The sequence below is a fragment of the Gallus gallus genome, chromosome Z (assembly GCF_016699485.2).
Source record: "Gallus gallus isolate bGalGal1 chromosome Z, bGalGal1.mat.broiler.GRCg7b, whole genome shotgun sequence".
NCBI lineage: Eukaryota > Metazoa > Chordata > Aves > Galliformes > Phasianidae > Gallus > Gallus gallus.
In genome coordinates, this window is record NC_052572.1 from 13,722,597 (window position 1) to 13,737,224 (window position 14,628).

Sequence of the window (14,628 nt, forward strand, 5' to 3'; positions counted from 1 at the left end):
AATGTACACATCGATAATAAAAGGAGCATGGTTACAGCAAAAATCCTAAGTCACTTATCCTCTGCTGAAAAGATCCACTAATGCACTTTGAACTCTGGCAATATCACATGGACTTGCACTGGACAGTAAATTGCTTCACAAATGCAATCAAGTGAAAACAAAAGATAGCAGCAGAACAGGCTATGTGTCTCTCAAAGTTTGTAATATACACAAAGAAAGATGCCAATTGCTTGACATGAACATGCTACAGAGCTGTAGCTTTGCGTCTATATTTGAGGAAAATGTGCATTTCAGGATTTGCATCTCACAAGGCAAATTTTCAGGTAAATTTTGGGAAAAATAGCTAGACGTATTCTTTGCATATTTCTCATGGATAGTATCTCCGTTCTGATGGTGACTGCAATAATCATCCAGCATGCATGATGTCAACAGTGAAAGATTTAAAAGGAAAATAGGAGACAACAGGTCTCTGGAATTGAACTCAAAAGGAATCTTTGTCCTTCACAAGCAACAGATACTGAATATATTCCTTATTTTTACAACGCCTTTTACTGCTTTCACTGAGTGTCACTGAGAGGAGAAAAGTATTGAAAAGAATTCAAGAAAATAACTTTACCTTCTCTGTAATGATGCGGTTTACACATTGCTTCCCAGTAAGCGGTAAATTGCATTTTTCCAAGATTTTATGGACATTGCCCTGTGTTTAACAGTACACAAACAAACGTTAATTTTAAAAAACAGTGCAACCTTCTCTGAATTCAAGTACGTACATTAAAAAGGAAAATCACAGCTGCAAGCATTCAGTGTTATTGAAACATTCACTGCACTCAGAACATTGTTTGAATTCATTTTCATGGCAGATTACAACTCTGGCAATTTGGGACAGTTTCAACTAAAGCCCCAGCTATAACGAGATGACTAATAAGGGTCTCAGTGTACCAATGAGCGGGCCCCTGAGTTTAGAAGTTCAATAATTTCCTCTTCTACTGCAATGTGAGGGTAAGACACACGTAGGACCTTACTGATGACATGTAAAGGTTAGACAATGACATTGTGAGCATTGACATTACTCTGTCTTATTTATAATACATAATAAGTGCAGGATCAGCCATATACATAGGCATTTCAAACCCCTATGGTTCAAGTGCATACTCATGCTTTGAAAATAGTAAACCCAGTTTCTTTAACCACATTCAATTTCCTTTTCTTCTGTCACTCCAGAAAAGCACAAAAGCAGTCTAGGATCAGACTAGACTCATCTTCAAGTCCTACAAGAGAAGCTACACTGCCTTTATTTTTACCAGTACAAACCAGCCTGCAAATACAGTACAAAGTTATGTATCTAAAGATATCAGGATTTGCTTTAAGATACTTCCCTTCCTAGGATATCAAATGGCAGCTACTTTAGTTACTGGGTAAACTATCGCCTACTGAAAAGGCAAAGCTTCTCACACAAAGTTGGATGTGTAAGGCTTAGGTGTTTAGGTCTGAGGTTTTTTTTTTGTTTTTCCTCTATCAATTTTCAGCTATGCTTTTCAAAACTCTCAGAGGATTGCATGTCTCATTTAACCATGTGAATGCAACACTTTTTAAATCTGCAATCATCAATTTGCCTTAAGGCTTAATACATAAACATATCTCAGTTCCATTCCTGAGTAAAAACAAAACAGACTTGCAGAGCTGACAGCTTGAGTGGCTTTTGTGACCCTTAAAAGTGAAAAATTCCAACTTCTTAACACTTGAGATGGACATTACTGTATTATCAGGTAGCATGAAAAGTGGCTTTTGGAACTCAACCATCAGGGCATTATCAGAATGGGAATCCAAGTGCAATTGCAAGAATTTTTAATGTCTGAATTTATAGAGTATTTGTTCAGATAAAGAAAGAAAAGACTGTGGTGTAGATATCCAAAACCTTAGGTTGTTTCATTCTGCTTTAAATATGTAGGTTGCACTGAAAGTAATGCCTCCTATTTATTTTCATGGAAACTACAACAGATACAAAGAATAGCTACAAAACACATCTTTTCATCACAGTCACCATCATTAGCTATGCATTTTCACTGGATACGAACAAGAGCCTGCATGCCACACTTGTAAAAATCTGTATGGCCATACAGAACATGGCTTGTCTTTCATGTCACTGCTGAAACACGTCATCCACTGCCTCACTGTGCTCACATCCACTGTTTGGTCTCCAGAAACATTCAGCAAGTGTTGATGAATGTCAGTGGGTGCCATTTTTTCTGCTTGGCAGAATTCAGTGACACACCTTTGCATATACATTTCCATGTCAGATGCCATTTTGTCAAACTGCCCCTCTGCTGTCATCTGTCACACAGCAACAAAATGGAATGGGACATTGGTGGGAAGATTCAATCTCTACTGCCATCATCCATCTCTGATGTTGTGAGCCAACATAATAAAATAGAAGGCATTAATTTTGGAGCAGCCCTAAAAATTCTGTTGCATTTTTTTCTGGACACTTGTACGGGGAAAAAATGCCATAGTTTTGTACAACTTATCAAAACAAAAACTATTCACAATGATGGAAATTTAGTGCCCCTTGTTTCAGACATGACCAAAGCACATGCTTAAAAATAGTTTCCATTATATTGTTTTAGTTGTGTAGACAAGTCATTGCACCACCTGAAAGTGAGCAGCCATCACCTTATGCTGTTCTGCAAAATACATCGATAACAGTATGGGTGTAAGGACTTCTATATCTTCTAGGCAGTATTTACCAGACTGAGCACAGGTGCACAGTGGCTGCTCAAAGATTTAATAACAACACTATATTCTGGTCTTTACAGTTAACCAAAAATCAGTTTCACAAAAAATGCACTAAGAGCTATCATAGTGAATTAAACTGAGTCCATCATCCGAGTGTCTCACGATGGCCTAAACATACAGAGGGAAAGTTGAGCAACCCTTCATCAGGTATTCCCTTCCTGGTTCGTGACACGCTGTGATGGTTAGGCTTCCTAGGCTAGAGACTGTTTCTGGGCAACGCTATTTAATTGTCACTGACAAACTCATAAAATAGTTTAATCCCTTTCATATGGCTGTAATGCTTTGAGCTCCTATAACATTCTGCTAAAGATCCACGATTTCATTAGCTGACTGTGAATAATACTTCCTGTTTCAAACCTGCTGGTTGCTAGTTTCTGTAGTTTCTGTTGGTTATCCCTTAAAAAAAAAAAAAAAAAAAAAGGCAGTGACTAGCCATTCTGCATCTGTACCTTCATTACCCCACATATTTCTATGCTACTCTGCCTCACTGATATTTCTTACTCTGAATTCTTCTACGTAAGTCATTTAAAGTCCTGTCATTTTTCTTCTGTATCTTTCAGCTTTCATAAAATGTAAATAATTAAATTATCAAAAATTAAAATACTTGGGGGCAAAGGATGTTCATAGTTATTTTTAATATATTGCATATCAGAGTAAATTCTTTGGGTGTTTCTTTGAGTGTGAAGACAGATGACAGTTTCACCCTTGTAATTTAGGGTAAATTGTATTTTGTCTGCACTGGAAGGATTCAGCCTACTGCTAAGTTTGAAAATTGCAACCTGCATACTCAGGATATACTCTGAGCAAATCTATTAAAATGTTTAGCAAGCTGTCACTATTATATATCAGACAAAAATATTACAAAATACAAAAAAAAAAGAAAAAACAACACTTGAAAAGGATTAAAAGATCCTTTACAGGATGACAGATCAAACAAAACGAACTACCATAACTATTTATTGTTACATATATCTTGTAGCTTTCCACTGTACTTCAGTCCATCAGACCTTGATTCACATTTATTTACTGGAGGCTTTGGTGCCTAATGATAGATTTCTTATTATTTATTTGAAGACTAAGACAACAACAATGTCCCTATTCTAAAAAGCCTGCAGATATAAGAGATTCCAGCAGTACAGGCATACATTTCTTTTGCTCAGTAGCAAAAGAACTTGACTCTTGGGAAGAGGAAAGAGGACTCCTCTAATGCTTAGGTATGGTTGAAATTGCAATTTGTGAGAAAATCTTCATACTAAAGAAATAAATATAAATCAGTTCTGTAAGAAGTCACCCCAAATTAAGGCTTCTGACTTTCAGAACCGACATTATAGGTCATGTAATTGCTCGGGCATCACTCTTCCACATTTTCTCACCAACACCCACTTAAAAAAAAAAAGAAGTAAAAAAAACATCTAAAATATGTAACAGAAGCTATAGATGGTTTTTTGTTTTTTTTTGTTTGTTTGTTTGTTTTTTGTTTTTTTTTTCCACTTCTATACTATTCAACTTCTATACTCCATCTTCTTCACTTTTGGGCAAACAAGAAGCAGCCCCAAAAGGGTGTAGTTAGGATGAAAGAGTCCTCCATTTTAAAATATGAATAAATCCAAGAAACATATACTTGGATTCACTTTGCAGTATATTCTTACAAAAGTAAGTTATGGAAGCCTGTTAAGCCTGTAACAGGCTTTCTAGAAGTACACACCAGGAACCTCAAGAAACCAAGTTATACATACACTTGTCAAGAAAAAAAAAATAATAAAGCTATGACTGGGCTACCTATAAGGGCAAATCTGCTTTCCTAACTTTTTCAAGTTTCAGTATTCCTACTGACAAAAAACAACAAACTTCCAAACACTGTACTTAAATGCAGTAATAGTTTTGTAATAGTGTTATTAAGAGATAAATGGGCATGAGTAATTATTGTGTGTGGACTTCATTTCCTAGCTGAATTCCACAGTAACTTGAAGTTCACAATATTTATTCAGATGACATTAACATCTGAAATATGTGCCAAAGTGAATGGATACTCAGACACCTAGTTGTTGTGAGGCTGTGATAGGGATGCAAGTCAGACAAATTTGCTTTGTACTTTTGTTTATTTATTTACACATATGCATACAAGAACTACTGGGTCAGTCACAGTTTTGTTACTTAGAAATGCACTACTAGAAATCACAGCTTCTATAAAAACCAAACAAAAAAACAACAAAACCCCAACCTGTTGAAAAATATAGAAAGTGAAGATTCATTCCTTAAATCACATTTAAAAGAACTCCAGAACTGTTAATATATTTATCTTTCATATTTGCTGCCAGGCAAATTCCTTATGCTTATCCCTATGTATTCTGGCAGAGATATTAATCTTGAACATACAGAACTAATAACTTCTGGACTCACATTGATTTACAGGAGGCTTTGGTGTCTACGCCAACAAATTATGAATAACAGAAACAAACAAAAAAAATGAAATAAAAAGTTGAGTTTTAAGCATTTGATATAGTCCCCTGAGAATAAAGATGCTGTCCTTCAAACAGCTTTTCTCATAGCTAAGACTGTACAATTTTTTAAGTTTCAAATGACAAACTTTCTATGACCTTCTGTGGAAGACTGTTTATATCTACAAACCTATCCCCACAAAGAGGTCTCTAGATTAACCTCTATCATGTAACAGTATAACAAGACTGCACAGTATCATGCCAGAAAGATCCGTTTTATCAAGCTGTCAGTACCAATTTGACTGATAGCTTCAAAGGTAAATATTTTCCCATCACAACAAATATTTAGCCAAGGGGATCCTCATTTCTCAGATTATTCTGACGTGAAGAGTTAAACCTTCAGGGCAGCATCTACTGTAGCTCTGCCAATTGTTACTCTCATTAAGTTTGCACAAAGCAACAGAAAATGTATGCAGCTTTTAAACATCAAATTAATCTTTGATTTTTTCCATGGTAAACAATTCACTTACATGAGGCCAGGAAGGTATAATTGTAACTAGTAACAAATCTGTAAAATCCTCATGAAGTGGCAGAATTTAATGTAAAAAGTTTTTGTGTGTTTTGTGTTTTTTTTTCCTAGCACGGGTGAGTCACATAGAAGACAGAGCCTTACCTTGGCTGAGTGCTCCATGGTGACAACCACTTTTGTCTGGGCACTAGATACCAGGTCCATGGCACCTCCCATTCCCTTCACCATTTTACCCTGAAATGAAAATTTTAATAGAAATGTAACATTTGTACTAAAGAGGAAAAAAAAAAATACACAGCAAAAACAATATATAGGCTGCAATGGCAGGACGAGATATTCAGCTTTCTTCTGTGCAGAAAACCCACTTTATCTCACCACACTGTATTAAAAAAAAATGACTGTTTTTCTCATTCCAGGGTCTCCATGTGATGCAAACAGAAGAATAATAAGTGTAACAAGGGCTCACTATCACCTGCAATGTCCTGGTGTAACTTATACCTGAGTAGTGCCAGTGACTTCATGGGAGCCCTGACACTCAGAACAACGAATCTTGTTCCGGGGGGTCTATCGCTGTTAAAACAAAACATTATTTTTCGCAATTACAGAAAGATCATTAGTGCCCCAAAAGGGAATCTTTGCTTTTAAATTTAGCATCAAGGACATCATAACGCTCTTTACCTGGAAGTTTAGAAGGACATTGCTTGCAACACTATATCATCACAAACCACTCCTTTTATTCCATTGCAGATGTATTTGGATGTCATTTCAGATCACAGACAAATAGATGAGTTTGGATCACTATTCACTCCTGTTAGTCCCTCAGACCAAGCAATGCATTTTGCCTCCGAGACTCATTCTTCTTTTAAGGAGTGTCAAAATTGCACCTGTTATAACAGCAGCTGTACTGTGGTGTACAGATATGTATAATTCTGCTTTTTATAATGCTATGGTATTCAACCCCTGCCTGCTTCCACCATCTTAAACTGAACACATATGATCTTGGAAGGTAAGCAGCTCAGGCTTGGCAAATTTCTGATGTGGAACATCCGTAAGTACAATGTTCTGTTAGTATAAGGAAGACGGTTATTTTTAGACAACAAATGCCAGACACCCCAAGAAAACAGAATGCAATGACCTCATGTCACTCCTGAGTTGCTGGGGAGAGGACCTGTATGACAGTGAAGGTTCGAAGAAGCACAAGGAAAGGAATTTGGGGAGCAAAATAGACTATTTTTGTCCCAAATGCTTTGTATTTCCTCCGATTTTGTACTTGTTATCTCTCATTAAAATAAATCATGGACAGAAATATGATGTATGCTGTTTTATATATGAAACCTATAAGTATATGATTAAACAATTTGGAAACTTCCTACTGTAAAGTTTTTCTCCTTTGCTTCCACTTATTAGACATGTGGTTCAGTACCTTACTAGCTATGGCTCATGATACAGAGCATATGGAAGAGATTTGTCTCATTAAGCTGTCAAGAAAGCAATTTAATGAAAGTCTCTTTATCAAACCAAAGGCAATATATATAAAAATCTGTTTTCCACAGTGAAGAATAAATCATGTCTTCCAGTATCTATAAACAACCCCTTCAGAATTTCTTGTATCAGAATAATATTAATCACATTAATTAACATTTCTGCTAAATACTCCTTTGCAAATACCTAACAGCAATGAGAGGATTTCTCTGTACTTAACTTCCTGGCACTGCTCCTATCATTCTCCAACCTACTCTGAAATACAGAGCTCTCACAGAAACTGCAGTGACCTCTTGTCAGCCTGCCAGAGACTCACTGACGAGTGACTGAAGATGACACATTATCTCCCTAGTAACTCAACAATATGTTTGTACTCAGGATTATGCTATCAGTACACTCACCCCAGCAATGTCATTAGCTGGTTTTACCAGGCCTTTTAGTTCTAATACCTAAAGGGCTACAGCAGCTAGGAAACATCTGAAGAAATAAATGCAGATGAAGGTACGTCTTTTCTCGTCTGACACCTTCACATCTGAACACCAATTGAGTGGTCAAAATACAACATTAAGGAGTCTGAGTAAGCCATTTTGTTTAATAGTGATTGCTAAACAGCAGCCTTTCTGTTGGTCTATTCAGATGGAAGCAACAATGCCGATGTACAACATTTCAACAGACGTTTGTAAGTACTCTAAGGTACTAACTATGTTAGAGGGTGAGATAGTCAAGATATAACATATTTTTAAGAGAAGAAAGTTTTTAACAGAATGATATAGCGAGCCACAAAGATGCTGTATAGCAAGATGGTTACCATGTATATGGAACTTTCAAACACAGTAAAGATTGATGCCTGAGAGAAAAGAGGAAGTTTCTGGAGCCTTCAAACACTATCAGGGTCTTGAATCCATCCTCTTGTTCTGCATGCTTCTTATTTCTCCTGAAGGCCAGAACTTCTCTTCCATAGCTGATATTTACAGCTACCCTCAACATCATAGGATAAAATGCATCAGAACCAGTCTGGCTAAGTTAAAAGAACATTATCTTCTGAAACAAACAGCAGATAAACTGAGCAGCAAAGCTCAGACACTAATGATGCATTCAAGAAACAGTCATGTACACAGCACAACAAAAGAAGTCATCAGAATTACATGTAATTAGCCAGCAGAAGTATCATACATGACATTTTTCATACCACCACTGATCTTAGCATTATACAAATAAAGATGTCAGTCAGAAGGTAACATCAAAAAATAAACTTATGCATAAATCCACTCCAAACGAATAGAAATGTAGACCACAATCCTTTGTCCACTGCTGATAGCCATGTGATATGTTTAAAGGAAAAGCAGGCTTACAGTTGATTCCAAAATGAAACCTACATCATCTGCTATTTCACTTTCCATTTCTTCTGTGAAAAAGGTTGGATGAAGACAATCAAGAAAGATGGATAAGGTTGAAGAATGCTGAAATGTTTTGAAATATACTTGCTTTGTCCTTTTTCCTCCTCTGATTTTTATGACCTTGTGTGGCACAATTACAGAATTAGTGTAACTTTATTATCAGCTATGACTGCTAGATTAGGTTCAAATGAGTATAACTGAATAAACATTAATAAGAAACACCAGGAAACTATTAGGGGGAGTTTTGAAGCAGCAGAGTGAGCAATGGAACAACAGAAACAGTCAACACTGACTGAATGCAACTATTTGAGTACAGTACTGTTATGCATTCATACATAACACACTGAAGATTATTATTATTATTTTTAAGGATGTTTAAAATAATGTCTGAGTTCCATGGCTTAGCCATGCAGAAAATTACCTGATTTTCAAGAATGTTAATGAGATATTTCCTGTCATACATAGTAGAAATCAAAATTAAAAATTCAGTAAAATCCTGGATAAGATGGAAAACAAGTTCAAGTGACCAGTAATTCTTGGCAAAATTTGTTAATACATTTTCACCTCCAGCACCTCACCACTCTCTCAGCAAAAATCTTACCTCTACACATCTAATCTAAATAACTCTTCCTTTCATTTAAAACCATTCCTGCTTGTCCTACCGCTATCTACCCATGTAAAAAGCTGATTTCCCTCATGTTTATATACTCCCTTTAAATACTGGAAGGCTGCAACAAGTTCTTCCCCCAGCCTTCTCTTTTCCAGGCTGAACAAGCTCAGTTCCTTCAGCCAGTCTTTACAGCACTTGGATCACCTTTGAGGCCCTCTTCTGGACCCACTCCAAAAGCATCTTTCCTGCGTTGGGGGATCCAGACCTAGATGCAGTACTCCAGCTGGGGCCTCATGAGGTTGAATTAAGTGGGACAATCACGTCCCTCATTCTGTTGGCCAGCACTCTTCTGAAGGAACCCAGGATACCATTGGCCGTCCAGGCTGCAAGCACAAACTGCTGGCTCATATTAAGTTTTTCACTGACCAGATCTCCTAAGTGCTTCTCAGCAGGGCTGCTCTCAAGTTGTTCTTTTCCTAGTTTGTATATATATCTGGGATTACCTCAACCCAAGGGCAAAACTTTGCACTATGTTGAGCCTCGTTAGGTTCACAAGGGCCCACTTTCGAGTCTGTCAAGATCTCTCTGGATGGCTTCCCTTCCTTCTGCTGTATCAATTGCACCTCTCAGCTTGGTGTCATCAGCAAATTTGCTGAGAGTACACTCAATCCCATTATCTATGTCATTGTTAATGATGCTTAAGAGTGCCGGTCCCAATATGGATCCCTGGGGGACACCACTCATCGCTGGCCTAAATATTTATATTGTTACTTTCTATGAACAGAAAATGAAGACACTGTAACATAAATGTAAAGAACATTAGTCAAATTTCATTTACTTATCTTCCTGAAGTAAATGCTACTAACCTGAAGTAGATGCTGGCAACAGTTTCAAATGACTGAGAAAAATTCTAATGAATGCACTGAAAAACTGTATCTCAAGAATATCTCAAAACAGACTGTGACATGCTTTATTGAAATTGATGGACTTTATAATGATGAGTATTATTTCAGTGTAATGGAGGAGTTAAGCCTTTCATTTTCCTTTGTATAACATTCCTAAAACACACAATGTGCAATTGCATATTACTATCAACATAATACTACTTGCACCTGAAAGTATGGCTGCATAGAATCGTCACAATTGTTACCACTAACCTACAGCTCAGGAGTCTTTTGGCATTTGCTATTTTTGGGGGGGCCAAATAGAATTTCATCAGTTGTTCCCATTACACAGATGCCTAATGCATACCTGCCACTTCTCATGATGAAAATTTAAGAGAGAATATGAATAAAATACCAAGAGTGAGTTCCTACATTCCCTCCAATATGCAGTCTGCCAATGAGGAATGAATACAAATTACATAGAAAAAGTGTTCTAAAAGTTAGGAGAACTACAGCCAACACAAAACTCTTCCTTTATCCTTTAAGGCTCCACGACTCTTCCAACAGTAGTAATTTCATGCTACAAGGACTTTGCAGGGCTTCTAGGCAAAGGGCTTCCAGCACTTTGCAGGGCTTCTATCTACTGGGATAGAAACAGTTCGTTGATATATTACTGCAGTCTTTGATCCAAAACAGCTGTCCCTGAAAAACTTATATCTAAAATGTTAGGAAATTGCTTTTCCGAAAAAAATAGTCAGCTGGAATGGGCTGCCCAGAGAGGTGGTGGAGTCACCAACCCTGAAGGTGTTCAAGGAACATTTAGATGTTGTGTTGAGGGACCTAGTTTAGTGAGAACGATTGGTGAATGTTGGACTGTTGGACTGGGTGATCTTGTAGGTTGATCTTTTCCAACCTTGGTGATTCTATGAAAACAAATTTCATATTAAAATAATATCCCACTGAAACTTAGATTACAGGTACCTATGTAACTGCAGGTTTCATTCTTCCTATTTGTTAAACTGCTATTGTATATGCTCTACTCATGTCATGTCATAAATAATCATTAAACGAAGTCAGATTAGTAGTAGGAGATGGAGATGGTCACAGTTATTAAAAGTAATTAATCCATATGCTTCTATATAATCTGTCTAATTTGTAGTATTTCATTCAGTTTATGAACAGTAATTGTAAGAAACATTTCTAAAAAAATTTCTTACACCAACATTTTGTACAACTTGAAACAGAATGCTGACAGCTTGATGCACTCTGTGCAACAGTTACAAGACAGTGCGTCTGCATTAAAAAGGAAGACAAGGTTTGTTCAACAATTCTTCTATGTAGGCAAACAGGCACACAGCCTCAGACTGGGTTTGTTAAAAGAAGAACATGCAATACTTTCAGGTACTGAAGGATACATGTCCTTTCTTCCAACATTAACAGTAGAACATTTCAAGTCAGAAACATGCTTCTTGGGGAGCCTTCTGCTTTTAAGTTAGGTTCTACAAATGATAACTAAAAAAAAAAAAAAAAAAAAAAAAAAATCTCTCTCCTGCAAGCAGACTCAGATACCTTCTGTCAGTTTACTTTCCTTTTCTGTAGAAAAGAAATCGCAGTTCCCCTTAAGCACAATGTCAAAAACTTGCAAAATATGTACCTTGAGGTCCTGTAAAACAAATGCAAAAGGGCAACTAATAATGTATGAAGCTGCATTCTTACTGTCTGAGGTTATACTGACCTCTACAGCTAGCAATTTAGAAGATTTATTACTAAATTTTAATTGTTTCCTCATCTTCTCAGATAGATAATCTTTCCTGATAAAGCTTAAAATCTTTGCAAAATTTGTCTTCCCTTTTGACTTATTTCATTATCAACTCCTAAATCCTTTAAATTTGGCTACTGCAAGGCTGAGCATTAAAATTAAGGCTGCTGCTTCTAAATTAAAGGATGAATGCATCCCTCTCCCTGCTGGCCACCCTCTTTTTAATGCACCCCAGGATACCATTGGCCTTCTTGGCCACCGGGGCACGCTGATGGCTCATGGCCAACCTGTTGCCCGCCAAGACACCCAGGTCCCTCTCTGCAGAGCTCCTCTCCAACAGGTCATGTCCCAGCCAGTACTGATACTTGCAGTTCTTCCTTCTCAGATGCAAGACTACTACACTTGCTTTTTTTAAACCTCTTCTGGTTTATTGTTGCCCAGCTCTCCAGTCTGGCTAGGTCTTGCTGAAAGACAGCACAGCCTTCAGGTATGTCAGCCACTCCTCTCAGCTTTGTATCGTAGGCATACTTGCTGAGGGTGGACACTATCCCCTCATCAAGGTCGTTGATGAAGACATTGAACAAGACCAGACCCAGCACTGACCCCTGTGAAACACCACAAGCCACAGGTCTCCAACAAGACTCTGTACTGCCAATCACAACCATCTGAGCTCAGCCAGTCAGATAGTTCTCAGCCCACCTCACCATCCACTTATCTATCCCACACTTTCTCAGCTTTCTTATCATGATGTCGTGGGAGATGGTATCAATAGACTTTCAACCTGTTGGCCACATTTTTTATGCACCTCAAGATACCACTAGCCCTCCTGACCATAAGGGCACACTGCTGAATCACAGCCAACATGTTGTCTACCAGGACACCAGATCCTTCTCTGTAAAGCTCCTCTCCAGGAGGTCAGCTCCTAATCTGTACTGATTAGGGTTATTTTGCCTCAGGTTGCCTCTGCACCTGCCCTTGCTAAACCTCAACAGGTTCCTCATTGCCCAACTCTCCAGTCTGTTCAGGTCTTGTTGAACGGCAGCACAGCCTTCTGGTGTGCCAGCTGCTCCTCCCAGTTTTGTATCATCAGCAGGCTTGCTGAGGGTGCACTCTATCCCTTCATCCAGGTCACTGGATAAGGAATGTTAAACAAGAATGAATCCAGTACTGATTGCAGGGGAACGCTTTCTAGCTACAGGCTTCCAACAAGACTCTGTGCCACTCATCACACCCTTCTCAGCTGAACCAGGCACCCAGTTCTCTCATCACTTTCACTCATCTATCCCATACCTTCTAAGCTTACCTATGAGGATGTCATGGGAGGGGCATCAAAAGCTTTGCTGAAGTCAAAACAGACAATATCCACCACTTTCTCCTTATCTGCCCAGCCAGCCATGACATCATAGAAGGCTACCACATTGATCAAGCATGATTTTCCCTTCATGAATCTATGTTGACTACTCCTGAAAAGCCTGTTTGCTCAGCCTGTAATCTCAGCCTCATGGTTCAGGAAAATGACACCTTCCTTGGCAACACCAGATGTATCCCATTCAGCACTGTGGACTCGTAGTTGTACGTTTTATTTGACTACTCATTTTCTAAAGTGAGTAGAATCCTCACTTCCCTGAATTCTACCACTAGCCACAGAAATCATGCTACTGAAGTCTAAGGCAAAGATGTTGAATACCTCAGCCTTCTCTATGTTCTTCATTCTATAGTATGTTACCTTCTCATTATGCTTCATAATAAAAGCTAAACAAAAGAAAAAAAATTATCTGACAATTTAAATAGATACATAGATAGATTAAACCATATAGAACTTTGCCTACAAGAATACCTCAAAATACCTTCAGGCAAGCTAATAATGCTTGTTTTTCCAAATTCTGAGACAAGCAATATTCGAAGTCATTGAACATATCTAACTTGTAAATGATTTGAAAAATTATTGTCTAATTTTAAACCAAAAAATATGCTCAGTGAATGGCTTTAGGCCACGAGCTTCTTTAATAATACTGAGTTTGGCTTATACTTTTAAGCTTGAAACCTGCAGGACTATTCACGTAAATAAAATAAAGCAAAGTTACTTTCCTCTAGGTGTACTCAAAATACCAATGTTGTGATGAACACTGAGAAAAATAATGCAGGCAATGTTTTTTGTTTGTTTGTTTTCCATTTTATGATGAGCTCAATAATATTTCATATCTTTTTTTCAAAGGCTTTGCTCCAGTTACAACTGGAACAAGAGCTGTTGCTCTCTCAAGATAACAACTCAGTCCTCATCTCAAAAGCTTGACATTTGAATCCAAGATAAAGAAGAAAGATTTACATAAATCATCTTTCATTTTTCCACAATACTTAACATAAGAGTGATTTCAGATGGCTGCATTCTGATATCTTGGTGCCAGCAGTACCCAGGAAAGCTGTTACATGTTCTCTATTTTAACTTGATTAGCTTTTCAAGACCTCTTCTGCTTTGAGTCCTTTATCTTTTTTTCCCCTCATAATCAGCTACAAATATTATTCTAAATACAGTGCACTCTCTGTAATAAAAAGGCCAACTTACAGGAATCATCCAGTTGGCCAGGTCGCCATACTTAGACACCTGCATAGCTCCAAGCATTGTCAAATCAACATGGCCCCTGGCAAGAGAAACACAGTGTGTAATTAGCAGATTATGTTCAAGTAACAGCCCACAAATCTTTATGAATTTTTATTCGCATTCTCATTACAACAATT

General features: G+C 37.6%; 1 protein-coding gene across 4 annotated transcripts in view; it reads right to left on the bottom strand.

Annotated features, from left to right (window-relative positions):
* Positions 1 to 14,628, bottom strand: part of OXCT1 (3-oxoacid CoA-transferase 1) — an 86,585-nt gene that overhangs the window by 14,286 nt on the left and 57,671 nt on the right. For all 4 annotated transcript variants that reach the window (NM_001006578.3, XM_040655522.2, XM_046905342.1 and 1 more), the window contains 3 exons: positions 14,456 to 14,531; positions 5,905 to 5,994; positions 617 to 697 (listed from right to left, as the gene is read on the bottom strand). In NM_001006578.3, the coding sequence (NP_001006578.2) occupies positions 617 to 697; positions 5,905 to 5,994; positions 14,456 to 14,531 (247 nt within the window). The remainder of the gene's footprint in view (positions 1 to 616; positions 698 to 5,904; positions 5,995 to 14,455; positions 14,532 to 14,628) is intronic.